General features: G+C 45.3%; 1 protein-coding gene across 1 annotated transcript; it reads right to left on the bottom strand.

Moving 5' to 3' along the window:
• Nucleotides 1-9570: 9570 nt before the first annotated feature.
• TCF21 (transcription factor 21) lies at nucleotides 9571-12338 on the bottom strand. The gene is made up of 2 exons (XM_048299094.1): nucleotides 11720-12338; nucleotides 9571-10118 (listed from the first exon to the last, which is right to left on the bottom strand). The coding sequence occupies exons 1-2, from the start codon at nucleotides 12167-12169 to the stop codon at nucleotides 10029-10031; spliced, it is 540 nt and encodes a 179-aa protein (XP_048155051.1). The 5' UTR covers nucleotides 12170-12338; the 3' UTR covers nucleotides 9571-10028.
• Nucleotides 12339-17621: the final 5283 nt, after the last annotated feature.

Raw genomic sequence — 17621 nt, 5'->3', positions numbered from 1 at the left:
CAAGTGACTGAGAAGTCTCAAATATGCCCAAGTCCCTTGAGTTCTGTGAGGCCCTCAGTACTTTTTTTTTTGTGATTCTAATGTTAAAACAACTAAAGTAAGACTGCTGTTTTGCACTCTTTCGATATGCAGATTGTTTCATCCTTGCAAAGTGAGCACATGGTGCACACAGACAAGAGACAGAAGGGGACATGTGGACACTGGGAGTGCCTGGGATGGCACTGGTTCTCTCTGTCCAGGACAGTCATCCAAATTTGGCACTGTCCCACCTGTCTGTCTGTAGGGAGTAGAGCCCATGATGAACTACCTTTCAGCTACACTTATATTTTCTCTTGGAAAAGCTGTTGTGCTTCACTTGGGAGCCCAGGAATGTGCCTGCAATGTGGCCCATTAAGGACTCACTGCCCAGACTGACAAATGAAATATATGTCAAGTTGACTTCAGATTTATAAAGAACATTGTTCTGTATATGAAAATTATGTATATATATTTATATGGGTGCACTGCAGTGTATTCACTGTATTGACAATTTTCTGAAACTGAGGTTCTGTAATTATGTACTTTGGTTATGTGACGTGGTAGCAGAATAGCTTTAGTTAGGATAGAAAGAACAGTATGAAATTTAGATTTTGAATTCTTCAGAGTTGGCATGTTTTCTTCTGCTAGATTCAGTTTAATCTTTGAAATGCGTGACTAGGTTCACTTGTCAAGAATAAGTATTTCAAGTTCTCACTTCAAATCAGCTGCGAGTAGACGGTTTCTCTCTCCTATTCGCAGGCTGGCTGCACACCGGCGTGTGACAGCGCTGCCACCCTGTGGCTTCCTACAGACACGGATCCAAGCGGAACCCACCGCCTTCGGGTGAATACAGGCAAGCGAGGCAAGCTTTTGGAAACCAGGATTCTGGATTTACCATAGTTCAGTAACTATGCACGGTATATCCAGCATTTTTACAGAGTGCCTTAAGGCTGGTTTTGTTCTTTATGGGCTTCAGGCTCTGAGTCATTACAATTACACAGCTAAAGTGGGGTAGAGTGTTGTGATGTCTTCACTCTGACAGTTCTTTCAGGTTCTGGATGGCTGTATCACAACAGATGCTGATTTGTTTTTTTCTGAATAGCTGGTCACATCTGCAAGTTATGAAGAAAATCTTTATAAACCCTGATTTTGCTTGAATTTTGACTAAGCTTTTGTTTTTTCAGCGTAACCTTAAAGGTTTACAGAAATTCAAAACAAAGTGTCTGCAAGCACACATTACCACTGTCTGTCTCCACATGCTTGCTCTTTTCAGGGTAAAACTTTTTCTAGCACATATTCCTCAGAATTGTGCAGTCATTCCTGGATGTTAAGAAAATTATTTTTGCTGATGAAGAGATGAATACTTACCATTTCAAAGTTTTGACTGCTTTGTCAGCCTGAGCTTTTCCTGTTTAGACTAGAATGTTCTGAAGATTGCATCTTTAGATATATATTTGGAAAATGTGCAAATGTAAGCAAGTAGCTATGATCACATTAATGTGGAATGCAAATAAGGTGATTGGGCACCTACCTAATTTGACTTGTAAGTTTATCAGTTGTGCTGCAATTTTATTCTATACCTATATAGTTTACAAAACTGGTTGTCCTGTCCTTGCCTTCTCCCCTTCCTGGTCTCCATTCCTCCATGCAACTCTACATTGGCTGCATGGCTTCCTCTGCTAATATGACTGAGATGCCAAGGATCTGGATCTTCATGAGGTTCTAACTTACCAGGTGGCTGTATGGCATCTGACAGAGAAGGCACAGAGGCCATTTCTGACACTGTCACTTCCTTACTACATGATTACATTTTTCTATGCCTTTATTTCACAATCCCTTGTTTGGGAAGTAAAGAGGAGATGAAGGTGTGGGGAGGGTGTTTCCTGTGCTTGGACATTCTGCAGCATGGAATCGTGGGCTGCTTGGGAGTATCAGTAATAGTGCAGTAAAAACAAGGTAACTGAACTTTAGGACACTGCACATGTTTTTTGTTCAGTAATTACAGCAGTGAGATTGAATGAAGATGCAATTTCGTTGTGTTGTTATTCAGCAGTAACTGCAGGTTTCTGTAAAAGGAAATTTCTCATCAGACTGAAGCAAATGCTTGGCTATCTGGAGTTTTCTGTTTTTACAGGATTAACTTTCAATCAGATAAGATCCTGTGCAAGGTAGACTTCGGGAAGTGTAGGGGGGAGAGAAGAAAGCTGGATGGCCCCCTGAGGCAGCCCACAATGAAGGCTAGCTGGAGAGTTTTATGCAGCTGTGTTGTAAATACTGTGATGTCTGAGTGGAAGACTGCATTGAAGTATTCGTGTTTGAAGAGGAAGTACCTAGGACCAACCAGTGGTTGTGGATCTTCCATGGAAATGACCTTGTGTGAAATGGTCATCAGCTGCAAACATGATACTGCAGGTTAATTATGAGACATCTCTCAGGCTGGCAGCCATCAGGGAATGAGCAAGAAGTCTGTCAGGAAAGGAATCCTTTGCTCCAGGGCTTAGTTTATCAGGTGAAACAGTAAACTCATCTGTACCTTCTCACACCTCTCTGATGATGTACAGTATGATTGATACCTCATGCCAACACTGTTAAACAGTTATCTCCCTGCTGTAAGTGGCACTTATACCAGCTCCACAGAATTCAAACATTCTGTTTAATTTTATAATATATATTGTTTTATATGTTTGTTTATAGAAAAGATAAATATAGTTACTACATAGTATGTAAATATTTATGTCACATTTTTATAGTGTGTGTATATATATATTGTATAGTGTGTATATCTATATATTGCATAATATATATTGCTAGGTACACTATTTAATATAAAATAAGCATATTAAGAAAATGGTGGTGAAGTATCCACCATAAAGTCAAACTATCAGAATGAGCCTTTTCTTTAGTAAACTTTACAATAATTTAATACATATCTGTAGTTTCAGCCTCTGTGACTGACTGGTATTTACAGATTATGCATACTGACTCCTGTTGGCAGTAAGAGAGAAGCATGGTGAAAGTACAAGCAGAAGACTGAGTGTGAGGGAAATGAGGAGAAGAGATTTGTGGGAAGATAACATTGGTTCCTCTGCAGCTTCCCTGCAGTGCTGTATCTGTAGCCAAACTGGGGGTGCTGGCCTCAACTCCTCCTGTCCACCTTGCTTCCTACCCCAGCAGAAGGATGTTAAGCATGTACAGACAGCACCTACTGGCTGTCTGAATTCTTCCCATGGACTTAAGAAGAGGAATATCTCAATTCCACATCTTGGGATGAGGTTAACTTAAATATTAATTGGCAATGGTGAGAAAGAGATACTATGAGGGCATATGTCAAATGTTGGTGTCAGGGAGCTCACAAGTCAGGTAGAAAAGGTACTGCAGAGCTAGGTAGCAAATGAACTGAGGTTTTCAATGTCATAATTTAGGGTATAATATTGTTTAAATCTCATGTTATGTTTGTTCTTGAACTTGGCCTCTTGCTTCTAATGATCTTTAGTCTTCATATATATTAGTTATGAGATACAAATAGCAAACAGGGTCCCCGCTAAGATTTTTTGGCCCATAAAAGAAGAAACCAGCTTGATCTAGAAAACAGGTGAGAAGAGCATGAGACTGAGGTGAGACAAAGGCATCAAGTATCTCAATTGCTGTAGCTTCTAAGGCTTCAGTGACACTGATAAATAAAACAAGACTGAGGCTTCTCTTTCTTTGTGCTTGGGTTTTAGCAGGATCCTTGCTATGCCTTTGGCCTCACTTTTCCCCAGAAAGTATCCAAGCATGGTTTTGGAGTAGCATATGCCAGGGACTGTTCTTAACCTCTGGTTAGTGGGATAAAACTTAGGTATGTGTGGATGTGACCCCAGCCACAGCACTGACGGTCGGAGCCAGAGCATGGTCCATAGCCTGGTTTATCTATTTTAGTAAGTGTACATGTAGATATAGATATACAGCCTGAGAGGATCACTCCCTACACCTTACTGATTCCTATCTTTGTACTGAGTTCAAAGAGCAAACATCCCTGGTGATTTCAGTGTGCCTAGGAGAACAGCCCACAGGTTTATGCACCAGAAGAGCTGGTGCCCTAAACCTACTCCAGACTTACGTGTGAACCTTCAGCCAGTCATTTGTCATCTCTTTTTCTTCCCATCTGTATAATGATAGCGGCCTCCTGTAGAAAAACATTTGGTCATGAGGGGACAGCCAAATGCTGCAACTCCTGTCTTCTATATACTTTGTGTATTGGCTCTGAGATGCCAAGAGTGTAAAAGTCCCTATGTAAGAAAAAAACCAACATGTTATCAAGCGAGGAAGAACTGTTCCCATTCTGGTCAGCTCGGCCATCAAAAAGCATCACAGGAAACAGGATGCTGAACCGAGAGGCCGTGCTGACACTTCGATTGCTTGTGCCACATGATGGTCTTTGCCTCATCCCTGACAGGGGAGGGAAGTGCTGCTGCAGCAGCCTGGGAAACCATCCAGGGACAGTTATCTGTATGAGCACATCCCTGGGAACGCTCTCTGCCTGTGCCCACTCCTCCTCCCCTGCTGCTGCTGTGCAGGCTTTCACAGATGTTCCGCCCAGAAAAGGCAGCTGCAGCTCTCAACCTCCTGGTTTCCATCTCCCCGGTGGTCTGGCTCCACCCGTCTGTGATGGAGCTGCTGATAGTTCCTCCCTTCCCTAACCCATCCTGCCTCAAGGACTGAGCTGCAGTAATCAGAGGAATTATTCTATGCCTTTTTCTCCCTTTCCTCTTGTCTCCTGGCTGTGTAGCTATACCCTTGATTTCTTTCCCTAGTGTTTCTGATCCTTGTTTCTTAAACAACTTGTAAACAACCAAGAGAAAACTCAAGACTGTAGATAATCCATATTTACAGTTGGATATAGTCTTATAGTTTACATGGCAGCCTGAAGTCTAAATAAGGATTGGGGTTTTTTTCTTTGCTCAAGGAAAAGGAGCGCTTAAAATTTAAAGTGAAGGAAGTATTTGCACTGGTTTTTATTTTCTTGCTTTTGTTATGATCTTTTTTTTCTTGCAAGGAGGTTTTGAGGGTGGTGTAACTGAGCACACGCACACGCATTGGCTTGAAAACGCATTTCATCTGTTTACAAGTTTCAGTTTAAGGGCAAAACCCTAAGGCAAGAAAATGCGTCATCCCTGCACTGTTGTGACCCTAGGATATGTCCGTGCCGCATTTGGGAAATGGGATGACTGCATGCGTGGGCCTACTCAAAGTCAGTTTTATACTCGGAGACACCAGTGTCTGAAGTGAACTGAAGAAAAATCAGTTACTTGCAGAACTTTTCTGGGTTTGCAGTCTGCTGGCAACCGTCCTCTCAGAGGTAACACGTGGCTTTTCCCCATCCTTCCTGGAGCACAGCTTTTAGGTCAGACCTATGACATCTTCTCAGGATTGCAGAAATTCCCCAAGCCATAATACATCAGTAACTTTGCAGCACTAGCGACAAAAAAGTGCCATTATTACTGGTTGTGCCACTTCCCATCCATGAAGTATGCTGGGCTGAAGAGCATGAAGCAATCTGTGGTTGAATAGTGAGCACAAGATGGTGGGCCTGCATTTGATAGCACAGCCTTAATATGGGAATGGTCAGTGCTACATGGGTCAGCAACGGACATGAACATTTTGAATCTGGCTGCTGGGAGAAATTCTGTATGGAGGTTTTTCCAGGTGTGTATATATATGGAAATTACAGGATGCTTGGTTGTTTGCTGCTACAAATTTCAATTTAATTGAAATTAAAATTCATGTCAATGTAATTGAAATTTCTTTTGTAATCCTGTCGCTTTTGGGAGACTGTGAGTGCTAATCTGCATTCAGATATCCAGACAAAAATGAAAACATTCTGCAATTTCATCAGATTATACCCTCCACTTGTACACCAGATATCTGTAAGTTTTGTTCTCTTTTAGAAAGTTTATTACCTGCAATTAATTAATGTGTTTTGCATATTCTAATTTTTTTTACTACAAAATACAATGAGAGATAATGACAGCAGGGTTTTGGCACAAATTGTCTTCTAAAAAATATATGTAGCTTGTTAACAAGGAAGCAAGTTTTTTTCAGGCAGACACAACTGAGGGGTCATAAATACAAATACTTCAAGCAAAACTGTGCTTGTGATCTTATCACTATGTTCAGGATTCAAACCAGCTTCCCTACAGAAGAAACCACACAGATTTTCTGTGTCTTTTATTTTCTGGGGTGAGTTGGGAATTTTGACCTTGGAGGCACTTTGAAGAATAAGCTATCTTGCACATGTTCTCCTTATGCACCTTGAAGTTTGAGGGCACGACCAGCACTGTGGCCTTGCCGCCCCAGTCAGCGCCCAGAGCAGCACGGCATTTTGCAGGTGTCTGCAATGTGGTTTCTTGCTATGCTGATGCTTCAGGCTGGCAGATTTCCATCCCAGTGAGAGGATAAGATAAGCCTAAAAGGTATTTTCTGTAAGACCTTACAGACTGTGAATGCTTCTGCGAAGCGGTACAATGTCAGCACCAAATCCAGGAGCCTGAGCACTGAGTCAGCACTGCAAATTAAGGGTTTGCTAGTCTCTAGCTGAATTGAAAAATGGTAATGAAGTAGCTGGGTGAAACTGGTTTCTTTACAAAGAAACAAACAAAAAAGAATACTAGTATTAAAATCAAATGGAACTAAACTACTTTTATAGAGTTCTTATCTTAAAACACGTAGGTCCATAAGCAAGTTTTCTATGAACTTGTATGCTGTGACTGAAGCAGCATTTGGAGCTTCATCTACAGCTGACATTCTGCTCTATATGCTCTGCTATCTAATAAAGGCTGAGCTCATATTGAAACCCTTCCTTCTGCTGCAAAATTTATAGACTTTTTCTTTACTCAGCTTCCTGTTTTCACACATGATAAAAAAAATTAAAAATTATAGTAACTTAGTTGTCTTTGAGACCTCTGTCAAATCTAGCTGAAATCAGGCAATGAATTCAAACAGTACTAGGAGGGAATGTATACAGACACTCACACAGCTGCATCTACGTCCATGTAGATACAGAAAGATAAACCAAGTCAACTTTTTTTCCACATGAAAAAGGGGTATAAGTATATTTTGGTAAATATTAAAATGCATCACTTTGTACAGAAAAGCAAGAAAGCAAACAAAATATTTTCTTTAAAGTCATTGACATCAATATTTAAACCTGTTCCCTCTTTTTCTTAGCACATTTGTGAGTTCCTTTCAAAATCATCAATTGCTTCAGTCAGACTAAACATACATTTTCTGTTTGCAAATATTTTGCAGTAAAATTGCACTCAGCAGCAGGGTAGAATACTTTCATTCATTGTTCTCCTGAAGTGTGCGGTAGAACTCTTAATTCATGTAAGAAACTTGGGCTGTTGAAGCCAGCTGCCATCACTGTCAGGTCTGTGCCCTTACACAAGAGGTCAGTGGACCAGGAGGTCCCAGCCACATAAATGCCTCTGGAAAATATGTTCATTGTGTTCAAAATTGAAATAAAGCCACTACTTGTTTTACAGTCAGAGTAAAGTCGTTATTTACCTTTCTGTGTACTGCTGGTTGCTTTTATTTTTTTATTGTTGCTTTTTTGTTTGTTTGTTTGCTGCTGAACTGTTGCTCAGAGGCAAGGACTGAGGAAGGTGCAGGATGCTTGAGGAATAGTTTAGTCCTCAGGAGGCTTGCAATGTAGACTGCTAGATAAAGTGAACAGCAGTATGAGAAGCAATGGTGTCTACTGCCAGTGTGTACACAGTAAGCATCTTCAGCACTTAGTGTTCCTGCAGCTTTTGGCACATGGCTACTGCTGTGTTCCTCATGTTTTATGGGGTACCATTGTATTTCCCCCTTCCCTTTCTTCAATGCTGTATTTCAGGTGGCGAATGAAAACTGCATATGGTTCTTTAGGTGGGAAGATGCTGAGTGCAGTTAGCAAGCATTGCAAGGCAGGGTGGCAAAGAAGCATGTGTTAGAATATTCAAAATTTGACTCAATTTTATGCATATCTCAGATGCATATCAATTTCTGCTTTCTAGAAGGAAATTAGCACCTCGCTATGAATCTTGACCAGGCATTAATTAATATGGATTTAAGTTGAGATTTTGAGTGGTTAAATACAACGGTTAGTTTCAATTCAGTGAGTAAATCTAGAGGTTAAAATGTACGTTTGCTGTATCAGTCATCTGCCCTTAGCTTAAAGCCGGGGACCTCTATTCTGTCTCCCTTTAACAGACCAGCAATTCCCAGTGAATTTACCAGTGCCTGTGGCAAAGAAATCAGCAAATCAGCCTGTTCAGCTGTGGTTACCAGAGTCGTTCGTCTCTTCAGCAAAAGCTGTGTCTGTTCAGGGTCTGTGTGTAGCCGCAAAGTCAGTCAAGCCCCGGTGTGTAACTGCGCGTCTCACCTGGCGCAGTCCCGTCCACAGCAGTGAAGTTGCACATGGTTAGGCCAGGCGCAGAGGTCTGTTTTTAATTGTGTGGGATGGAGATAAAGCTGCGCAAAAGTGAAATTAAACAGCTCTCCCTTTCAAAACCATTAGGATGATACAGCAGGCCCTGGCCCTTTTCATAATGAGGGCCGAGATGTTTGCACAGCCCTCGGTTCACAGCGAGCTACTTTAATTAAACCTAACCTAGCCCACGCATGAACCCGACTGGCGAATTTGGGTCGCCTGGAGGACGCGCCACCTCGTCCAGTTATCTCGGGGGAAAGTGGGGGATGAGAATAAACACAATCCAGGCTGCACGGATGCCCGGGGCAGCTCAACACCGGCCTGTGGGGTATATCCGGGGGAAGAAGCCCCCGGGAGGGTCTGTGGCCCCCGCGCTGCCTGTGACCGCGCCCCGGGCCCTGCCGCCGGCCCCCGCAACTAGCGGGGACGGAGGGCTTGGTCTGGGGGACGGCCCTGCAGCCCCTGCTGCCCCTCTCCTGCTTTCGGCAAGAAAGTACCCAGGTATCAAACGGAATCGAGGGATGGTATTGAAAGAGCAAGTGAGGCGGAAATTTAAAGCCCCTCTGCTAATAATAACAGTATAAATAACCGAAGACATCTTGTAAACAGTGCGGTCATAACCCTGAAACATTAAACAGCGCGGTGGGATCTGGCGCATCAGCTGCCGGCGGCCGCTGCCGGTGCAGGGGGAGCGCCCCGCACTCCTGTTTATCTCAGCCTCATCTCCCACGGGCGCGCTGATCGATAGAGAGGAGATGTTTAAGTTAAAAATTCTCGGCGCTGAGGACCGACTGTACTTCATCAATAGATCACTGCTCCTGTCCCCGCGGAGCGGAGCGGCCGGAGCGGCGGGGGCGACTCCCGCAGCGCCCGGGCGCCGGGCTGCGGAGCCGGGCCGGGCTCCCGCGGCGAGCTGCGGACCCAGTCACCCCCTCCCCCAAGGGTTCGCTCCAGGTCTTTAGCTCCGGGGAAGCAGACCTCCCGTGGCCCGGGGTGGAGAGGCGGGATCCCCGCAGCGCGGCCGCTTCGCGGAGCGGCGGAGGCTCTGTCCTTTCCCCGCCGAGCCCGAGTCTCAAACGAACACTTAACACCGCTCTGTGTTCAGTAGAAAGGAAGGTTTATTCACAGAAATAGAGCAGAATCTGCTTGAAGAAAATATATCTATATATCTTTAAGGTGAATTACTTCATAGAGATGACTGTCAAAGTCAGTTTTTCTAGGCATCTACATATTTCACAGGTCTCAGACAAAAGATACACGCGTGGTAGGTTTTGTTTGATCTCTGTCTTTTCTCTAGTAGCTCTTGAACCAGCAAGGCTGTGGTTGCAGGACACTCGACTGTACACGCATTTAATAAAGTTAAATAGAGTCAGAATCTCTCGGGGTGGATGGAGTCTTTGCTAGGGCACATTTGGTCTCCTCTGCGCCGGGAGAGCGGCTCTCCCCGTGGCTCTGCCCGGGGCCCGGGGCAGCGGCGGAGCCGCGGCGGGTCCCTGCCCGCCCCGCCGCCCGCTCCACGGCCACGCCGGGACGGACGCTGCTGGCCCGGCCGCGGGGCTCAGGATGCTGTCGGGCCGCACAAGCGGTTTGTGTTCACCACTTCTTTCAGGTCACTCTCGGGTTTGCCGGCTACCATAAAAGGCCAAGTCTGTAGCCAGGAAAAGACACGAGTGGGAAGGGGGTTACATATGGAGAAATGCACATTGCAACGCTCATATCACCAGCGGGTCCGGCTCGGGAGCGTCCGGGGGGACTGAGCCCGGCATCCACCACCTGAGTCCACTTCGGGCAGCGCCCAGCGGGGCTCAGGCTCAGTTGCCGCTGCCTTCGGCAAGGACCCTTCTGCCTTTCGCCGGCGGCTGATGCCGCTCCGCCTCACAGCCCCGGCGGGCCCCACCGGGCGACCTCGGGGCGGCGGAGCCCGTCTGATACGCGGCAGAATGAAGGGAGAAAGCAGCCGCCTGGCTCCGGCACATTCACATCCCTCCGGCACAATCTCCACGGGCACCCCGCCGCAGCCGCGCCTCCCCCCGCGTTTGGTCGTGACCGGCGTGGGGACTCCGACCCGCGGGAGTCGCCTCACGTCCCGCCGCGCTACCTGGGCACAGGAGCTGCTCGGGACCCGGCAGCCCCCGGCCACTCTCCCTGGTCTCCCGCGGCTCGGGGAGCATGTTTTGGTGTGCCTCTGTGCGGAAGAGGAGGGAGGTTATATCTATATTGGGTGCTGGTTTTGTTTTACTTTTTTCCCCCCCACCCTTATTGTTGCTCTGAGGATTTTGTTTTTAATCAAAAATTATCTCCCAGGCCCTTATCAGCTGACACAGGGGGTAATGTACTGTCCCCCAGAGTCCAGAGCTCAAAAGGCAGAGCCTGACCTCAGTGAAACGTCCCCAGCTCCTCTCTGTGATCCATTTATGCGTCAGGGTCTGCACGTGTGGGCAGTGTAAAGGCTGTATGTCTAAAAAGAGCCCAGGCAGATCTTGCTTACTCCCGGTTTACATCATTTGTACATATTTTTAGAGCTGGAAACTGGATATTTCTGGCGGCCGGGTATGGTTGGGAGATCCAGGGCTGCTTAGGAAAACTTTATGTGGTGGGAGCAGAAGGAGGGACACTGCAGAGCCCAGGAAGAGGCATTGTGGAGTGTGCCTGGGGCAGACACCTCCCCTGGGGAGTCTGCACTGGTATTTATTTCTCCTGTGCCAATTTAGAGGGATAGGAGAAATGTCCTGGACCCAGAAGACCTGAGTGGTTGAGCACAGAACCCCAAGAGTCCTGCCTTTAAAAAGCTAGGGCTTGGGGACACTGTTGTGGCAGGAGACATTAGGGTAGAGACACAGGGTAAGAATAAATCCTGGGTCCTTCCTCAAACATACCCTTTTCTACCCAAATTCCTATACCTGCAGGTAGAAAGCTGGCATCAACCCTTTGTGGTTTCTCAATCGTTTCTGGGGCAGTAAAGAGTAAAGCCTGCCCCTGCTTCTTTGTGGCCAGCGTGGCTGCCTGTCTTCTGGAAGGGTTTGCTAGGAACAGCAGAGAGGGCCTAGGAGGCTTGGTGCTCAGGGCACAAGGCAACAGAGTAGCCGGGAGCCTGTCCCCTTGTACAGTACCGCTTTCCACCCCACTGGCACCAGACGCTGTGAGAAGCACAGCAAAGTTTTCTCCCCGCACATGCCCCATGCCAGCTCCTCGCCCACCTCTCCCCAGGCACATGCACAGAGCTCCTGGCCCCGGCGGACTCTGACTTACCAAGTTGACTGGGTGGATGTAGCCGTTCTCATACTTGTCATTGGCCAGGATCTGCCTCAGGTGAGCAATGTAGCTGGAGGCCAACCTCAAGGTGTCCAGTTTGGAAAGTTTGGTGTCTGGGGGCACCCAGGGTAGGGTGGTCTTAAGCCTGGAGAAGGCTTTGCTAAGGACCCTCATCCTCGCCCTCTCCCTGGCGTTGGCAGCGTTTCTCTGTACCTGCTTTCCCTCCTGGCTCACTCCATTTAAAGGGCTCTTCTTGGGGGGAGCCTTTTTCCTCTTGCCCGAGGCCCCTCTCCCCTTCTGAGGGGAGCCATTCTCGCCATTGGATCCCTCCTCGTTGCTCTCGGTGGACGCCCCAAACTCTTTGTTAGTATCCATTTTCAGCCCATCGCACTCCAGCATCTCCACCTCCTGCAGATCTTCCACATCACTGAGGGACCCAGTGGACATGGTCTGGAAGATGCCAAACGACCAGCGGGAAAGGGGGGAGGGGGGAAAGAAGGGCAGCTCCTCAAATCTATTTCAAGGCAGCGTAGGAGAGAAGGGGCGCCAGTACTTTCCTCCCCTTCCCTCCCCGCCCAGGACTAAGTCACAATACCAGTCCAGAGAGGATCCCCGCCCTCCCACCCCCCAACCCCGCTTTGCCTGTGTTTGAGGGAGGGAGCGAGATTTTGTGAGAGAGGGAGGGAGAGAGGGAGAGAGAAAGCTGAGGAATTTAGTGAGGACACTAGTAATTTATCTGGGGGATAAGAGAGGCGGATCCAGCCCAGGGGAGGGGCCCTGCCCACTGAGCACACCACATCCCCAATCACAGACCTTTGCACAGGACAGGGAATGAGGTATCCCAGCAAGCCTTTGCCGAGAGCTCGGAACTGGGATTCAAATCTTCACAACTGGACTAAAACAACTCTCTTACTCTCTCTCCCCCTGCTCTGTCTTTCTATCCTCCCCCTTCGTCCTCCTCCTTCTCCTCCTCTTCTCCTTCCCCACTTCCCTTTACAGCCCAGGGTTGCTCTCCCCCTCTCTGCCTCCTAGATGACCCAGGCAGCTGGTGTCACAATTCTTGATGAAAGCCAAAATGGGTCATGAGCAGAGAGAGCAGCAGATCCACCAGCCAAGCCTTCCAGGGAGCTTTGTAATGCGTGCCGTCGAAATGCTGTCCTGTAACCTAATCTGGGGGAGATTTGTGGATGATTATATTTGCGAATGCATCCTGTCCAGCTAGTAGCATATTCCAGGAAGGGAGTGCTCCGCTGCCTGGCCAGCAGTGTGGACCTTGCCGTCACAGCCCAGGGGCTGGAGGCAGGAGGATCTGACTTCTTCCAGCCTTCCGGGGTGACGTCCGACAAGTCCCAGTCCCTTCTCAGTCTTTGAGTCCTCCCAGCTGTGAATGTTGCGGAGGCTTCCTGGTCCACAGGTGTGCCAAGTGGCCAAGATCCCAGCAGTCTGTGAGCCCCACTGAGCCGAGGGAGAATGTTGTTCTGCTGGGGAGGGTCTGTATGGCTGTGGATGGAGCAGCAAGGGTGTGCATGAAATGAAGGAAACGGAGTGGGGGGGGGGGCGTTTATTGGATGGTAGAGTTCCCACAGAAGAGAAACTTTTACTTGGTGTGCAGAGCAGATGTCAGTGGTTCTTTCTGCTGTACCCGTGGAGTGTTTTGTCGGCTGATTCGTGCATGCTCAAAAGTCAGAGGTTTTGCCTGAATAAAGAGGCAAGATAAGGGATAAGGCCCCTTCTGTGAGAGCGGTGGGACTGAGAGCATTAGGCCAGGCTCTGCAACCACTGAAGCCAAACATTCTCAGTGGTTTTACCACAAGTGGGAATGAGCGGGTTGCTGCATAGTTTGAATGAACTGACTTATGCTGCTGTTACAAACTTATGCACGTGTGTATTCAGTCTCAGCAGAGCAGGCTTTTGAAAGCAGTTAACCTTGTCCTATCACTTCTTCCTCTTCATGTAAAATAGTTCCCTAAATCCACATTTGGAGTCCAAAGAGGCCAGTGAAACAGGAACTTGCTCCCATAGCTCCTTCCCTACTCATGTCTTCCTGAAACCTCACAGGTTGCCCCACAGCCTGGGTTTTGAACACAAGGGTCTAAAGATCTGCATGCAGGGACTGTTCTTACTGCAGGAACAATTTCACTTATTCAGCTGCTTATCTGAGGATTCTCGTAGCTCTGGACAAAAATGTGCAGCCTCAGATATCAGTGGCTTCGTAGTTAATCCAAAGTCACTGGAGCCACAGGAAAAGTCTCTTGCTGATTTGTGTGAGCATCGCATAGGGTTTTCTGCATGCGCTGAAAAACCCAACAAAAACTGTGGAGGGCCAAACTGGTATGTCTGCCGAATGCTATGTACTGTACTGCAGATTAAAGTAGGAGGCAGAGTGTCATTTTTGATAGCCAGCAAGGAACTCTTGCCTATCTCTTGATCCATCTTTCTTCCTTGGCTCATATAAGCTAGAAGAAAAAACAGTAGATCTAAACTTTTAACCACCTCTTTATCATTTGTCTGGAAGATAACACCTTCCCACTTACAATAGGATAAGTACATTAAGATATCATATCTCCAAGCCCTGGCCTCTGGGCAATTCACTAACTCCTAAATTCGTGTTGTGCTAACTGTGCCCTTGTTTGTGTTTTCTCTGTATATAAACTAAACTAAACAGATTGTCAGCATATCAGTCCTAATTAATTAATTATTTTTTTTCCAATAACATTGCTCTTGCAGATCCAAAATATTAATGATCACCAGTGTTAAGATTTATGAGTCACCTTATTTTCTAGGCCTTATTGTTGTTTGTGCAGGTGGAGATTTAAATGGCCGTATCCATTGCAGAGATTTATAGTTCAAGTGATTGATGTCACAGTTGAGCTAGAAGACTCTTACTGGAGCAAGGATGACAGAAAACCAAGTTGAAGTTGCTTGTGTCTCTAAGCATGAATGACCAGAGAGGAAAAAATCCCATCAAAATTTCAGCATCAGAAATTCCCAGAAGAACAAAACAACTAAACCAGTATATACTTATAGCCTTTCCATCACTTATTTTTAACTTCACTTAATTATTTTCTAAACTTTTGTTGTAAAAAGCAGAAGGAATGATCTGGCTTTTAAAAAATGCCTTTAGTATGCTGCTACATATGCATTCTGAGTATCAAGATATGCACACACATTTGTGAGCCTTTAGAATTTCCACACATTTGTAGTTTTTACTTTATATTTTTAAATAGTCAGGGTCATTAAAATTGACCTAAAACAGGCCACACTCATTTGAGGAGACACAGGACACATTTTTGTATTCGTTTTGTGGAGATTACTGCATTCATGTGATGTATACTCACGTACATATTATACATACGTGAATATTATATAAGTTCTTTATTGAGTTCTTTATGCATATAAACTATTATACGCTTTTAAAACAACACGTTTATCCATTATTCCCTCTCCAAGGCAGGCAGCATGGGCAGACTTAAAAAAAACAACATATCCTCTAATGTCCAGGTAACTCCTACTTTCTTATTTGTTTGTTACATGACTTGAACTTCTGTGTTTCCAAACTTCCTGCTCCTTATGTCTCTCCTGGCAAGCCCAGGGCTTGTACCCCTAATCTGACTCCAGGTTTCAATCCTTTTTTACTCACCTTTTGCCCAGTCGTCCTGACTCTCTGAACAGCACCTGATTTGGAGTAGAGAGTGACAGAGTGGAAATCAACCCAGCTCTGTGGGAAGGGTAAAACTGGGGTGGCTGCAGCCACCCAGATAAGGGTGGGACCACTTGCTTCTCCACTTAGATGACTGGGACTACGGACTGGCCACTGGGTTAATAACTGGCTGGGAAAGACAGATGGAGCTAAAGTCCTTTTGGCCTTTCCAGTTCATTTGCTTCTTCATTCATGTTTTAAAAAGGAAGTTGAAATGCTGGCATGAGGAATATCTGTGAAAATCTGTGGATTTACCCTGTAAATTATTTTCCCCTCTGCATTGCTCTGGTTACGCAGGACCACACATCTCTCTCTTACTCCTAAGTAAGAGACCCACTAAGACAGGCCATTTAGGACATGCCAAGGGTGCTGGGGACAGAGATTCGGGATGCCTGGTCTCAAGGGTGTCAGATGAGGGACACATCACTCACAGGCTCATGCTGGTCTAGGTCATGTTGCAAATTTCCCTCTAGAAAAGAAGTTGCACTTTTTATGCCTCCAGCCTTCCCTTCCCTGTGCAGGAATACCATGGTAATTTGAGAACAGCTTTGGAACTTGAGGCCAAGCTTTCTACAAGTATATCATGGTTTTGCATGGCACAGCTTGGTTTATTTTCTGATGTTCTGTGTCTTTTATCATGGCACTGTATTTTCACTACACACTAAACAGACACCCAAGCAGAAACTCAGATCACCCAGAGCTGAGGAAAATTATTTCCCCAAGCCTAATACAGGTGTTTTCTTGTATTTGGAGAATAACCAAGGAAGTCACCCACAGGCAGACAGCTGATCATGAATTGTGTTCAGGCAGGTTTGAGAATAATCGGTAGGAAAACTACAACTGAATTAGTGTTTTCAAGTTGCAGCTTTAAAAAAAAATCTGGTTGCATTGAGATTTCTCCTGGTTACTCTTGGTCTCGCCTGGAAACCAAGTAAAATGGTAGAAGGACTTTAGAAACATACTTTAGCACACCTTACATTAAATAATGCCAATAATATAATATAATATAAACAAATAACTAACACTAATAGTATTAATAATATAAGATATTGTAGAGTATGGACTATGCTGGGGAAATTGATCAAAATTGTTTGTAAGAGTGGAGTAGCTCTTTGGAAGGGTCTGAAACCCTTCCACATCTCATTTCCAGTGCTGTGTGTATGTTTCTGGTCACAGTTTTAGTTTGAAAGGTAAAAGACATTGTGAAAAATAACATAAAACAATACACAAGGAAAAAAAGTAATATTGTTGCCAAGAGAGTAAAAGAGCTGTCCTGGAGGACTGGCCCAAGGGGCACATATTTGTATGTGATATTAGCATCACTGTCCCTTCCCAGGAAATCCCAATCTCTTACTTTGGAGCCCCGAAAAATCAGAGCTGCTTGAGAAACTCTTTTCTGGCATAGTTTATTGTGGGGGGAAAAAACCCCAACCCAACCGTATTTCTTTCTATTTTAATTTTAAACTATCTGAAGGTTTTGTGGATACCTAGAATGGCAAAATTTCAGTATTATTGATTAGAAAATTTTAAAGGGAATAAACTGTAGTTTCAAGAAAATTTATGTAGAAAATTATGCAGGAGCCATAATTCCATTTCATGTGATGCTTTAAACCTTGAAATACCACAAACCCATGGAAACCCTGGGAAGTGAAGTTCGAGAAAAATTTCTTTAATGGATATTGAAAAAAATACTTTCTGAAACTCAAAATACTTAATTCCAGGTTTAATATTTTAATCTTTTTTGTCACATTGATGACAAAATCTGTGGCAAATGTAAGTAGAGCTTTTGTTTACCACAAGGAGTACCTGTACATGTAATAACTGGGTGACTTTTACCTCCCAGACTTATGCCACCTGGTACCTTTTCCTTGAGTGGTTCCACAAAAATCAGCAGGGCTGCTCACAGGGTAAACCAGCCTGTAAGAACAAGAACAGCAAAAACTGCCTCTGTAGAAGAAAAGTCATGTTTAAATATCCTAGTGCTTAAGAGAGATACTGACAACAAGGTCAGTGTCTTAATTAGGAATTAAGACAGGTCTTAATCATCGATTCCAGAAACAAGAAGCATGTAAGATATAGAAGTTATTGAAGGAGAAACAAGATAGTTAATCCTTGACATGGGAGCTCAGTCCAAGCTTTCAATGAACTATTCACAGGTGTGCTAGTGAATCTCCTTTGGCAGGATGTTTGTAGGAAGAA

The sequence above is a fragment of the Corvus hawaiiensis genome, chromosome 3 (assembly GCF_020740725.1).
Source record: "Corvus hawaiiensis isolate bCorHaw1 chromosome 3, bCorHaw1.pri.cur, whole genome shotgun sequence".
Taxonomy (NCBI): Eukaryota; Metazoa; Chordata; class Aves; order Passeriformes; family Corvidae; genus Corvus; species Corvus hawaiiensis.
The sequence above is the reverse complement of the archived record's forward strand: the minus strand, read 5'-3'. Positions and strand labels throughout refer to the sequence as shown.

What these genes read in the sequence shown, in the direction of transcription:
- TCF21 (XM_048299094.1), bottom strand. Translation starts at nt 12,169, where the DNA reads ATGTCCACTGGGTCCCTCAGTGATGTGGAAGATCTGCAGGAGGTGGAG. An exon ending in ACATCCACCCAGTCAACTTG is followed by an intron (nt 10,119 to 11,719) that starts GTAAGTCAGAGT and finishes TCCTGGCTACAG; the next exon opens with ACTTGGCCTTTTATGGTAGC.